General features: G+C 37.5%; 1 protein-coding gene and 2 non-coding genes across 3 annotated transcripts; all 3 read left to right on the top strand.

The window, feature by feature from the left end:
- The first annotated feature begins 1,344 nt into the window (after positions 1 to 1,344).
- On the top strand, positions 1,345 to 1,463 carry LOC126265118 (5S ribosomal RNA). Its single transcript, XR_007547660.1, has one exon. It is a non-coding gene; the product is annotated as a 5S ribosomal RNA (ribosomal RNA).
- Positions 1,464 to 8,262: 6,799 nt separating this feature from the next.
- Positions 8,263 to 8,369, top strand: LOC126265176 (U6 spliceosomal RNA). The gene has a single exon (XR_007547718.1). It is a non-coding gene; the product is annotated as a U6 spliceosomal RNA (small nuclear RNA).
- Positions 8,370 to 12,708: 4,339 nt separating this feature from the next.
- On the top strand, positions 12,709 to 13,308 carry LOC126264772 (exodeoxyribonuclease III-like). Its single transcript, XM_049964044.1, has one exon. It carries the CDS (start codon positions 12,709 to 12,711, stop codon positions 13,306 to 13,308), a length of 600 nt encoding a protein of 199 aa, XP_049820001.1.
- The last annotated feature ends 686 nt before the right edge of the window (positions 13,309 to 13,994 follow it).

Here is a 13,994-nt window from a genome sequence, read left to right as displayed (position 1 = left end):
TTATTTACTTATAAGTTTCGTCAGTTATAAATTGTTGTGAGTTTCCAATATCAATGATCCGTCGTACGGGTATTAAGATAAAGTGTCCCGTTGCAAACCGACGAATATCGATTTTAGTAGATGAACAGGTGTCAGGCGCGTCCGCACACCGCCGTCGCCCGGCGTCGACTGTCCGAGACTTATTAAATATAAACCATCTCGAATTTTTTCAGTGTGCGCTTGCGCCTGTCTGCTTGTCTGCGCTCACGTTCAACCTGATATGTATCTAAATGATACATTATTTTTGTTTATTAAATTAATAATAATAATAATAATAATAATAATAGTTATTATTATTACTATTATTATATTAAATTAAATTAAATTAAATTAAATTAAATTAAATTAAATTAAATTAAATTATTACGTGTAACTATTTCTGTTTATTTTATTTTTGAAAATTTGTATACATGTTTGTCCTGTAATATCGTAAATTTAATACCGGTCCCGCCAACGAATACCTTATCGGTTCCGCTTTCAACGGTACAGAAACAGCCGTGTCCCTCTTTTCAACTGACACAGTCACCGGTATATCTGGTAAATCGTCGAATAATTTCCTAACGATGCGTCTGCTAGGCGTCAAAACTCTTCTCCTCGGTGTCGGACGATAAGTGTCGAGAACAACACTCTTTTTAACGTGTACTTCGTCTTTTTTAAGCGTCTCCGCTGTTTGTTTTCCCCTTCGGGAAGAAACGACGACCGTTTCGGCTTTTGATCGTGGTCCAGGGGAAACAGACCGAATCGGACCAGGTGCTTTTGAAATATTAGCTGATACGGTCGTTAATCTAATGTTTGGTGACATCGATTCGGTCGATGTGCCCATGTCCCGTGTCAATTTTAATTTTTTTACAACAACGCCATCTGAAAACTCGCCGTCCTCGTTTTCGCTGTAATTCTCTCTGGTGCGTTTCATTGACTTCCGATCGACATTGTCCTCGCCGACGGTCGGATAGACAAAGAAAAGGGTTTTGCAGTAATGGAATAGCGTTGTAACGAAAGGCATGGTTGAACGGAATAAAATATACTGATCAACGGCGATAATGAACTTTATTTATATGCCGGTAGGGAAGGTTTCAGGTAGTTTTTCACACTTGGATGCTTCATTAAGCAAACAGGTAGTCCGACGAATTTTTCTTTTTTTTTTTTCCCTTCTTCTTCTTCAAAATAACAATCAATGTTATACTTATGTCGAAGTGAGTAATATCCTGCAAACTTTGTGGTCCTTTGAAATCATTCTTGACTCAAAATTGATGTCTGACAGTTAATATGCGTTGCTCGTAAACCACCTGTGAAAAAGAAACTGATGGCAACGGCCATACCACGTTGAAAATACCAGTTCTCGTCCGATCACTGAAGTCAAGCAACGTCGGGCGCGGTTAGTACTTGGATGGGTGACCGCTTGGGAATACCGCGTGCTGTTGCCTTTTTGCTGATTTCTCGTTGTTTTTGTCCTTAATTGATGTAATTTTTCGAAATATATTTTGTGAATAAAATCGAAATATCGAATTATGGTGGATGCGCGTCATATATCGTTTTTGTCGTAGACTTCCTTCCACCACCGTGTAAATCCGAAACAGTGATGTTACGCTGTTGCGCGGTCACATGGACGAACGCAAACACATAATAATTTTTTTATTTACTTATAAGTTTCGTCAGTTATAAATTGTTGTGAGTTTCCAATATCAATGATCCGTCGTACGGGTATTAAGATAAAGTGTCCCGTTGCAAACCGACGAATATCGATTTTAGTAGATGAACAGGTGTCAGGCGCGTCCGCACACCGCCGTCGCCCGGCGTCGACTGTCCGAGACTTATTAAATATAAACCATCTCGAATTTTTTCAGTGTGCGCTTGCGCCTGTCTGCTTGTCTGCGCTCACGTTCAACCTGATATGTATCTAAATGATACATTATTTTTGTTTATTAAATTAATAATAATAATAATAATAATAGTTATTATTATTACTATTATTATATTAAATTAAATTAAATTAAATTAAATTAAATTAAATTATTACGTGTAACTATTTCTGTTTATTTTATTTTTGAAAATTTGTATACATGTTTGTCCTGTAATATCGTAAATTTAATACCGGTCCCGCCAACGAATACCTTATCGGTTCCGCTTTCAACGGTACAGAAACAGCCGTGTCCCTCTTTTCAACTGACACAGTCACCGGTATATCTGGTAAATCGTCGAATAATTTCCTAACGATGCGTCTGCTAGGCGTCAAATTCTTTTCCTCGGTGTCGGACGACATGCATAAATGTTCAGAAAGGTTGTTGCCATGGTGTATGATAAAGTCCGTGACAAAACAACTATTACGAAAAAATTGGTGCAGGTGCCCATGAAAATTCGACATAAATTGAATGCTTTAAAATCGGGGTGAATTAATATTGAACGAGTCTTGCAACCATTATTACAAAATCTGTTGAACCACCATCATCATTAATATCATCATCTTCAACCGTCAAACAGGAATATACAAAACAAGCAAATAGTAATAATAATAATGTTACACCTAAGACAGAAAAAGAAAAGAAGAAAACAAAAGATGTCGGCCCAACTCAAATACAACAACTACAACAACAACAGAAAACAAAAGATGTCGACAAAAGTCCAATACAACAAGAACAACAACATAAACAAGTACAATTTATAAATGATAGTGTGGCATACACCTGAATCAGCCCTCCACATTTTATTAGTCAAAGGAATATTGTAAACATTATTTACACGATAGTCACTAATATCAAATAAATTTAAATTTAACTTGATAAAATCCCTATAGACATCTTCACATTCAATTCGACATGTAAGACTGTCTGTATCGACATATAATAATTTTAAATCATTTCGTTATTGTGAAATTCGTAAAGGCATACTTTTGATAAGTCTAAAATTGAATAATATCTGTAATTTGCAAATTAATAATTATTTCTGTCAGTATGCGAGAGTTAAAGTATGTATTTAAAATTTACCAACAAACAATGTTTTTTTAACTTTTTGTTTTGATATATCAATTTATCTTCCATAGACAAATAGTATTTTACACTACAAGGGAAGAAAGTTTGAGATTCCTGTCCTGGGCAAGATGGCGCGCAGGGCAGGGCTCTCAAACTTTCTTCCCGTGTAGTGTATACTATTTTTCTTACTACCTCGGCTACGCCTCGGGCAATATGGCGCGCAGGGCAGGAATCTCAAACTTTTTTCCCGTGTAGTGTATACTATTTTTCTTACTACCTCGGTCGAAAGTACGTATTTTGCTCCCCGGTTCCACGACAGAAAAATACTATTTTCTGTCGTGGAATCGGGGAGCAAAATACGTACTTTCGACCGAGGTAGCAAGAAATAATAATTGTTGGTTAAATGATGAGATTGGGAAAGTCCTAAACATGTTATTCATTTTTCTTTTTATTTTTATTGAATATATAATATTTTTATATATAAATAATGGTCTTAGGAATACAGAATTATTACGTGTGTGTAAGTGTACGTCTGTATTATCAATAACAGCAACAGCAGCAAAACATTTATCAAGTATATTATAAATATGGATGGGTTCAACGTTAATAAACAATTTGTTCCCAAAGAACTGGAAGTCATTGATACGGATACCGAACGTACTATAGCATGCATAAGTGGTGAACAGAATGCAATTTATGTTTAAATTAGAAAAATTGTAAACAATGGCAACATAAGGTGTAAGGTAGGCGCATGTGCGCGGGGAGGCAGTTGGTGTGATCTTGTACATAAGCATGGCATAGAAAAGAAAAATAAAATTCCTTAAAAATCAAAAGTGTTTATTGAAATCAAAGAAAAAAGCAAACCCAGCGTAAAATCTTCAAATGGTCTGCCTCTTCATTGACGTCAGGAGGTATACAGTCACATTCTGTATTACCGTGTACTGCCTACTAGGGAATGCAATCCCGGTATACCGGTATACCGAAAACCGGGATACCGTCCAAATTTTCGCCGGTATTAATACCGATATTCACCTTAAAAATACCGGTATTTTCGGTATTGGAACATTAGCGCTAGTTGATACACGTTACACGGAAGCTTGATTTGGGGAATCTCCCATTTACTTAGAATCAAATGAGATCCCGTCCACTGTAGCTGTGAGTAAAAGTTGTTAATTTTATGCTTGTGCAATAATTAATATATGTAAGTAAATTTGGTAGTCCTAGAGTTGGAATATATGTATCCTAGAAAAGATTAAGCAAATATTTGTCTTGTAAATTGAGCAACAATATGTCGTGAACGATATTAGTGTTAATTTTGATTGTAAATTTATGTATAATATCCATTAAATATTATATACATAAACGTCAGCACTATTAAATATGCTGCAGATAAATAAATTTCCTATTAATAAAACTTATTGTATGGTTCCTTTATAACTTAGATTTACTTTTTTAAAATTATTAATTAATTAAAATAATTGTTTTAGAATCAAAAGTATGAATTCGGAACCTTATATATTTCGAGAACACAAAAAAGCGATGTTAATTAGATTTGGCATTATTATTTAGTTGCTAATCAAGGGCAAGTAGCAAAATGTAAAAAATACACAAAAGAAATCAAATGTCAGGGAGGATCCACAAGTGGCCTTCACACCCACTTGAAATCTCGACATAACATAAATGATGAAATGATGCGTCTTGTTCTAGTCAAAACCTACCAAAAACATTAAATTATTATTTTCAAAATCGAAAGAAGGAACAGTTATGTGAAATCCTGGCTCGTATGGTTGCGCGTGATGGACTAACATTTAGAATTTTCTGCTCTTCGGAAGACATAAGAAAAGGGTTACATGCAAGAGGATATAATGATTTACCAAAATCAGCTGCAACAATAAAATCTATGATCACTGAAGATAAGAATGGAAATTATTAAAGAAATGTTTGATTTAAAAATCGAAAGGCAACCGATTTAGCTTAACATTCGACGAATGGACTTCGGTTCGCAATAGGAGGTATTTAAACATAAACGTACATTCTACTGGAGGATATATACGGAACATTGGACTAGCCCCTTTACATGGAAAAGTGCCAACGGAAAATGGTTGGAGATTTTGAAAATAAAATTACAAGAATTTAATCTCAACTTAACAAATGACATTGTTTGTATATCGACAGATGGTGCGTCAGTTATGGTAACACTCGGAAATTTGATTGAAGTCGAAGATCAGTTATCTTTTGCACATGGCATCCACCTAGCTGTTAGATATGTCCTTTACAAAAACAACTCCAGTTTAGTGCGTGTTCATACTGAAATTGAACCAACTGAATCCCAATCTAGCGATTGTGATAGTGATGTAGATGATGACAATGACATAGAAACTGACAATGAAGAAGATAAAAAAATTACAGATGATGGTGTTGTCCTAGAGTTTGGATCTGTTGACACTGAAATAAATTTGAATTATGCTAATTTATCCCCGCTGGTAACAAAAATTAGAAGTGTCATTAAAGTTTTCAGAAGATCTCCAACAAAAAAAATGATCAATATTTACAAAAATATATAAAACTACAATTTGGAAAAGAATTGAATTTGCAATGGGATGTCATAACACGATGGAATAGTTTACTTATTATGTTGGAAAGGTTTTACCAATTACGGTATTGTGTCCAAAAAGCATTAATTGATTTAAAATCAAACATAGTCTTTTCCGAAATGGAGTTTCTATTAATTTCTGAAATCATTGATGCATTGTCACCAATTAAATTAGCAGTCGAAACACTATGCAGAAGAGATTCCAATCTTCTTGTTGCAGACGCGACGTTTAAATTTATGATTGACACGCTTCTTGCACAAAAAAGTAAAATAAGTATTGAATTGATAAATGCTCTAAAGTATAGAATAATGCAAAGACGAACAAATATATCTCAAGTTTTGCAATATTTACACAACGCTTCACAAAACGAAATCGAAACGGATACAGACTTATGTCCTAAACTTAAAAAATATTGATTCCTCTTATAAAACGTCTAGGAGTTAAAAGTAATGAACCAGACAGTGAAGATTTTGATCTTGAAGATGAAGATACACCAATTATATCTCTCCCCGCTATTAATATTGCAACTGTTTCATTAAAAAAACAAATTAGAGAATGTGATTAACAAAGCAATGACGAATGTTCCAACCCCAAAGAAACAAAACAAAATATTAGAAATAGAATATAAACTTAAAAAAGAATTACAATTTTTTGAAGAGCATGGAATTAGGGGGGTGTATCTAACAATACCACCAACAAGTGTGGAGTCAGAACGAGCCTTTTCGGCTGCTCAACATACAACCACAAAAATAAAATCGAGGTTAGACGACGGTACGTTGGATCATATATGTTTTTTGAAATAATATTTCAATTTGCATCAAAAATAATAATCACTTGGACGAATTAATATAATATATATTAAAAAAGTTGGATTTAATTTTGTTAAATTATTCTTAAAAATAAATATTTTGTAACCTATAGTAAGTGAATTTTAATTTTGTTTACATTTTTTAAAATAATACTAATACCGGTATTTTATCGATATTACCGGTTCCAAAAGCGAAAATACCGAAATACCGGTATCGAAAATTTTTAACGGTATTGCATTCCTTACTGCCTACTCCACATCACATCGTAACATGAGATTCCCAAATGTGTTATCGATTCAATGAGAATTGTTAATGCGAATAGTCAACAAATATGAATCTAAACAAAGAAACGCGTATGAGAATAATTTTCCTTAAAGAACAAGGGAAACAGTGAATTTTATATGTAGCGAAGGAAGAAAACGTTTACATATGGCTTAATGTTTTAGGTATTTTAATTTTAATTTGTTGTTATTGCAATTGTTAATTGAAGGAAGAGAACGTTTACATATGGTTTAATGTTTAAGGTATTTTAATTTTAATTTATTGTTATTGCAATTTAATGTTCCATATAATAAAATAAATACAATTTTGTGATTATAAAATGAATTGGGAAACACTATGGCCATTCTGCAAACCGACTTTCTGAGGTCAAAAATGATTTAGATTTAAGAATCGAATCGAAACACGACGTGAATTTTGTGATATATTAATATCAAATTATGTATCAACAATAATGTTAGAGATTTGCAGCCAGTTTCTTATATTCTATTTTAATAACAAAAATGACAAAAAGAAACACTTGTTTACTTCGCAGCTAGTCAGATAATTCATATAATTTAGTCATTCTATTTATTCATTTATTTTTTTCTAAAATTTCTAAATATTTTTATAATATTACATATAGAATCTCATAAACAATTTAAATAAATAAAAAAGTACAAAATATGTGTAACTGAGAGAATCTGGAAACGATAGAATGGATAAACATTATTATAACTAATATATTATATATGTTTACTCAATAAATATCTTATATTTTAATCTTATAATTTTTTTATTTTCATTTACAATATTGATATTTAATTTATTTGTTTAAAATAAATATCAATAATAAAAAATTAAATAATAGTAATTACAAAATTATATAACATGAAAACCTAATGTATATATTTTTTTAATATCTTACACTCGAGGCTATTTAAACTGTATGCAACAACATTTAAAGAATATCATTTATAGAAACAGATTACAAATGATGAATGAGTTATAAGATACAATCACAAATAATGTTCAAAGAAACAATAAATGAAAAACAAGAGTGAGGATCTTTTTTGAACAAACCAAAGTGGTATTTTTGAATTCATAGATCAAAATTCTGTTTTTCTATTTCTATCACTCGATCTTTTTAATATAATATTTGTTCATAACATTTAAAATGTTTTAATATGCACTATTTTACGTTTCGTAAATACTTGGTTTTGTTATGAAAATAGTTTATTTTATTTCTTGTATGTAATATTTTAAATATTTTTAAAATGTATCACATAGCTCAAATACTAATTTAAATCATTTTTAAAATAATTCAAAATAATATTAATTAAGATTATTTTAATATTATATTTTTATTAATATACTTAAATACTTGGTTTTGTTATGAAAATAGTTTATTTTATTTCTTGTATGTAATATTTTAAATATTTTTAAAATATATCACATACCTCAAATACTAATTTAAATCATTTTTAAAATAATATAAAATAATATTAATTAAGATTAATTTCATATTTGTTATTTAAATAATCGCTTTAAATATTGTAGTTATTATAACAATTTCAACAAAACACAAAAATATTCGTACTCGCTTCGGCGGTACATATATTAAAATTGGAACGATACAGAGAAGATTAGCATGGCCCCTGCGCAAGGATGACACGCAATATCGTGAAGCGTTCCACATTTTTCCCCAGGATGGATCCACCTTGTCGTGGTCCTGGGGCTCAGTACCGCTCCACAAGCCAGTGGTAGTGGGGAGCTAACGGATCCAACACCTGCAAGTCCAATCCATCCCCAGGAAGATCTTCGGATCTTCCTCAGATTGGACTTGTTCTTCCGAACCCAGTTCCCACGGGGCTGGCATCTTTGTCAGTCCCACGTCTTCTGGTTCAGCATACCCCGTATATGCAAATATACGTTCTTTTCCCCCATGTATACATGGTAAACACTATGGCCATGATCTTCGGATAGGTGCCCGGAGAGGGGTTTTTAAACTTTCCCCTCTTTGTCCCCCAAACAAAAAAAGAAACAAAAATATTCTCTGAATAATTAAAGCTCACAAAATTAGTTAATAATTTGGCGTGGCAGACCACTTATGCATCCGATAGTACCTCTCTGTACTATTTCAAAGTGGGTTCGTTCAGATCACCCTCTGACAAAGATGGACGAACGGCGGCATGGTTAAAGAATAATTTACATGGATAACATTTTTACGACTGTAAAGATGATTAAAACCCTGACGAAATTATTTCAGTTTTTATGGACCTTTGCCGTACCGCCGAGTAGGTAAATGTAGTAGTAACTAAATCACCTGCCTACTGTCCACAAATGGAGGTGAAATATTTTTATGAATTCCTGAAAAGGAATAATTGGTTGTGCAGACAAAAGGAATAAAAAAAACGACAGTGCAAAGATGACGAATAGTCTATCAGATAACTACTATTACTACTACTACTACTACCACCACTACTGGTAGAAGAAGAGAATTAATTTTTAAAAGTGTAACAAATTTAGAAAAATTAAGAGAACTTCTACAAGACATTAATTTATAAGAGCTGAAACGTAAGTTGTTGATAAATTTAAGATAAATTTAAAATTATAAATTGAATGGTGAAGCGACAGTATGGAAACAGTGAGTGAAACGATTTGCAAAATAAAACAATTATTAACGGAGAAAGAAAATTCATTGTTTACTGTATTAAAAGTAAACTGCTCTATTAAAAAAACAACTGGAACATTGTTATTGTAGCGAGCAGTGGGCTAAGCAACAGCGCGCCAGAAAATTCGGGAGCGTCCCATCTATGCCGTCAAACGCTGAGTGCAGCGCATAAGGTTACAGACTCGATCGCGATCGAATATCCTAGAACAACCGGCTGAGGATATAAACGCACGCTTGACCAACAGCAGAGAGTCAGAGAGAGTCAGACAGTCAGAGAGAGTCACACTAGCAAGCGTAATAACGGGCCATTGGAAATAAATAACCATAAGGGGTTGAAAATAAACATCAGTGCCTTAGATATAAATAGCTATAAATAGTGTGTGTTAGTTTTTAAGTAATTGTAAATATAGTTTAGTTTAATTTAGTATCGGTTTTTAATTTTCACACTGTCCGAACCCTTGAAATTGTTACATTATGAAGATGAGGAGTTACCGGAGCAACAGCAACAGCAGCAGCAGAAAACTCACTTTAATGGAAGTTGCTAGTCCTCTTCAGACACCACCGACGGTCCCAACACGTACAATTGTTTTCACATAAGACTATGTATTCAAAAAGACAATGAAATTATCAATTAATATAAATAAATGTAAGGTAGTAGTAATAGTAGTAGTAGTAGTAGTAGTAGTAGCAACAGCAGCAGCATCAGCAGCAGCAGTAACAGTAACAGCAGCAGCTGCAACAGTTCTTGATGATCATGATTTTGATAGAAACAACTACACGTGGATGGTTAAGTTGGAGCTACTGAAAGGGATAATAAATGACGAAAAGTATGATTATATTTTGAGTTTGGCATTGTAGTATTCTGGATGTGGCTATTTATTAGATAACTCTTTATTATATTCTTGTCAAAAATATGTATCCTACATTAGTGATGTTGTATTAATTAATTTTAAAGAGTTAATAGACATAACTGATAGGATTTGGGATAAATATGCAGATGTTTTATGTAAAGCATTGAAGGATATCTGTTTTAGCGATTGCTTTGCTAAGGAGTGTTTGTGTGATTTCTTAGGGATGTTCTTAGTGTGTAAACTAATACCTGTTTATTTCGACAATGTTTATTGTTCGTTATACACTGAGTGAAAGTAAAACGTCACGGAGTTGTGTGAGTGAGTTACACTGATGTCCTGTCTGAATGAGTGCTGATAATGACTGCGTGAACCACTGATGAGGGAATGACCAACTAAGAGGGCGAGTCAGGGAGTTTAGGTCATTTAAAGGGTACCCAGGCACTTCTACATCTGGTGGGCCTTCCCGGAACACGCACTTCCTAACGTCATAAACGTACGCCTCCAAAGAAGGTATATCCGCATCTGGTGAGCCTTCTCGATATTTGAAAGCTAAATCTAAAAAAAATATTTGTTATGTGGAAATTCCCACAGTGTAATTAATAATAATAGAAATATGTGTATTTAAATAATTATGTGTTTTATTCTGATTTTTTGTCATGCAAGCAGATGTCGTTGTATGGGTGGGAGTGGGGCTTTCTATATAATTCAAGTGGGAGATAAGTCACATGTCATCTCTCGGGCAGTCCCGCTCCACAAGCCAGTGGTGGCGGGAGGCCGACGGATCAACTTCAAGCCCAATCCTCACCCAGGGAGGTTCTAGGACCTTCCTCAGATTGGGCTTGTTCTTCCGGGAACCAGTTGACAGGGGGCTGGCATCTTTGTCAGTCCCGTCTTCTGGTTCAACTTCACCCGTGTATGTATATACACGCCCTTTCCCCCATATGTGCTAGCACATATGGTTTCCAATTGGTTATGATCTCCGGATCGGTGCCCGGAGGGGGGTTTACACTTTCCCCTCTCTGTCCCCAAAAAAAAAAAAAAAAAAAGTCACATGTCAAGACTTGCGTTCGAACCGTCGAGCTGTGCGGACGTGTTTTTCGGTGCGCTGCTATAGTGATCGTGTCAACAAGTTTGTTGGCAGTTGTTATAACTGTGTTCGTGGTGAGTGCTCCTCCTTCCACTTGCGGTAGGAGGGTGTCATTCCCGGTGCCCCAGGTTGGGGTATCTTCGGGTTCTTGGGACTTGGGTAAGTTTGTGTCTTGTGTTGGGACATGAAGTCACACCAAGAAAGCCCCGATGGTCGAGATGAGCGCGCTAGGGCGGCAGTGTCCAAAAGCCGCTCTAAATCTGAGAAGAGGCTGGAGAAGCGGGTTTCTGCCCTGCTCGATGAGAATGAGGACCTGAGAGGGCAATTAAGTCTTCAGGGTCAGCGTATTGAGGCTCAAAATAGTCAGATCGAGGAGCTGAAGGTGCTGGTTAGTCAGCTTCAGGCTGCACAAAACAGGGTTTCTTCTCCCAAGAGGAAGAAGGGTCGCGTCTCGCAAGAGGCGGCTACTCAAGAAGAACTGGACTTGGGACGCTCCCGTGTGTCCACGTCACCTGAGCCCTCTCAGGTAATATCCCCTCAGGCAGCTGAGCGTCCGGGGATGTTGTCTCAGGAGTCGGCCTCCTATGCCAAGGTGGCTGCGGCTCCTAAATTCAGTGCAAAGATCCCGCCGATTGTCGTCGAAAACCCTGACGATTGGGCGGCACTCCGTAAGGAGATCAAAGAGACGAAGACAGACATCGTCAAGGCGAAGATCCTTGGCAAGTCTGTTAAGATCTACGTGAAAGACTCCTCGGACTTTAGGAGACTGACGGCCTTCTTGGAATCGCACAATCGTGCGTATTACTCCTACCGGCTGCCCGAGGAGAAAAAAATCTATGCCGTGGTGCGAGGGCTACCCATCACGGCTGAGATTGAGGATATTCGTGATGAGCTTAGCAGCCTAGGCGTCACGGATAGCGAAGTGTCCCGCATGACCAGCTTCCGCACTAAGGAGCCCATGCCACTGTTCTTGGTGAAAACCAAGAACCAAGATGTCTTTAAGGTCACCAGGATGTTGGATCTGGTGGTTAGGGTGGAGCCCAAGAAGAAGTCTGCTATGCCGAGCCAGTGCTACCGATGCCAGCAGTTTGGCCACACCCAGCTGAGATGCACATTTCCGCAGAAATGCGTGAAGTGTGCAGGTAGTCACTCGGCCGGCGAGTGCACGTTAGCTAGCGCGGAAGGCGAGAGGAATGCCAGATGTGCTAATTGTAAGCAGGTTGGGCATCCTGCGAGCTATCGCGCGTGTCCCAATTACTCTTACAAGCGTAAGGTCCCGGTCGCGAAGTCCGGCCAGAGAGCGCCCATCAGCTCAAGGCCCACGGAGAAGGTTGCGAGCCAGTGCACAGGGCTGGTAACCACAATCGTCAGCACCATCATGCCAGAGATTCGGAAGGTGATCCTGGCGGCATTAGAAAACTATGACAAACATGTCTAGTACGACCTTAGGCAGTATAGCCGTGATATCCTGGAACGTAAACGGTTTTAAGACGAGGAGGGCGGATCTGGAGGAACTCATTTTTGAGCATTCCCCGGACGTCCTGTGTCTGCAGGAGACTAAAACCCCCTCGGGTTGCAGGTTGGCGCTCCTAGGCTACAGCGCCTATAGATTCGACCGGGACACCCGTTCGGGTGGGGTTGCTATCTTGGTCAAGCCAGGAGTTGATCACTGTTTCCTGGGGACGGATTCGGGTGTCACGATGGATAACATCTCCATTGAGCTGAGCACTGCAACTGGTCCAGTTAAAATTACCTCTCTGTACAAGTCCCCCCAGCAACTGCTGGAGAGGGATGATATACAGTCACTGGTTGGATCTGATGTTCCGACGATTGCGCTGGGAGACCTTAACTGCAAAAGCCCAGCGTGGAATAGCCGCATGGCAAATGCCAACGGCAGAAGATTGGAGGAATGGGCAGACGATTTTGGGGCAGTGGTAGTGGGCCCGTTGGAGCCTTCCTACATCCCCTATGGGAGGGGGCTGCCAGACGTCTTAGATATTGTAAAAAGCAGTTGTAAAAAGCAGTTGTAAAAAATGTCATGACTGACGTAGATCTCCGGGCGATCAATCTTGGTACGTCCGATCACAATCCAGTGGCCTTCACCCTAACAGCGGATCGTGACACGAACATGACGCTGTTCAAGAAGAGAACGGCTTGGTTGGATTACCAGGCGGCGCTGAATGCTAGTCTAAGGGCAGTGCCTCAGATCAACTCGTGTGCAGAGTTGGAGGTAGCTGTGGAAGACTTTCAGGCTAGTATCTCGTCTGCTTACGAGAGGATCCACTACGGTGTCACCGAGGGCGCGTAGTAACTACTATGACGTTCCTCGTGGCATTAGAGCGCTGATCACGGAGAATAGGCGGCTCCGAAGGAGGTATACTTCAAGTCACTTGGACCGGGACAGGCTTGCCTTGAATAGGCATAGCCATCAGCTGAAAAAAGCTCTGAGGGACTTCCGGCTTGAAGTTTGGAACAGGAGATTGGAGGAGTTGTCTATACGTGATCACTCTGCATGGCGCATGCAGAAAGTGCTCAGGAGAGAGAAGATGGTAATCCCGCCTATTCATGGGGTGTTTGGTATCGTATACAGGGACGAAGATAAGGCGGAGGCGTTCGCGGAGACTCTTGTTGAGGAGTGTTCGCTGAACGTCCCGGCGGAAGTCGAGGATGAGCAACATCTTGAGGATGTGCAGGTCCTCTGCAACAGGATTGCGCT

This window comes from Aethina tumida, chromosome 3 (genome assembly GCF_024364675.1).
Source record: "Aethina tumida isolate Nest 87 chromosome 3, icAetTumi1.1, whole genome shotgun sequence".
Lineage (NCBI taxonomy): Eukaryota > Metazoa > Arthropoda > Insecta > Coleoptera > Nitidulidae > Aethina > Aethina tumida.
Note: the sequence above shows the minus strand (reverse complement) of the source record. Positions and strands in the feature narration are given on the sequence as shown.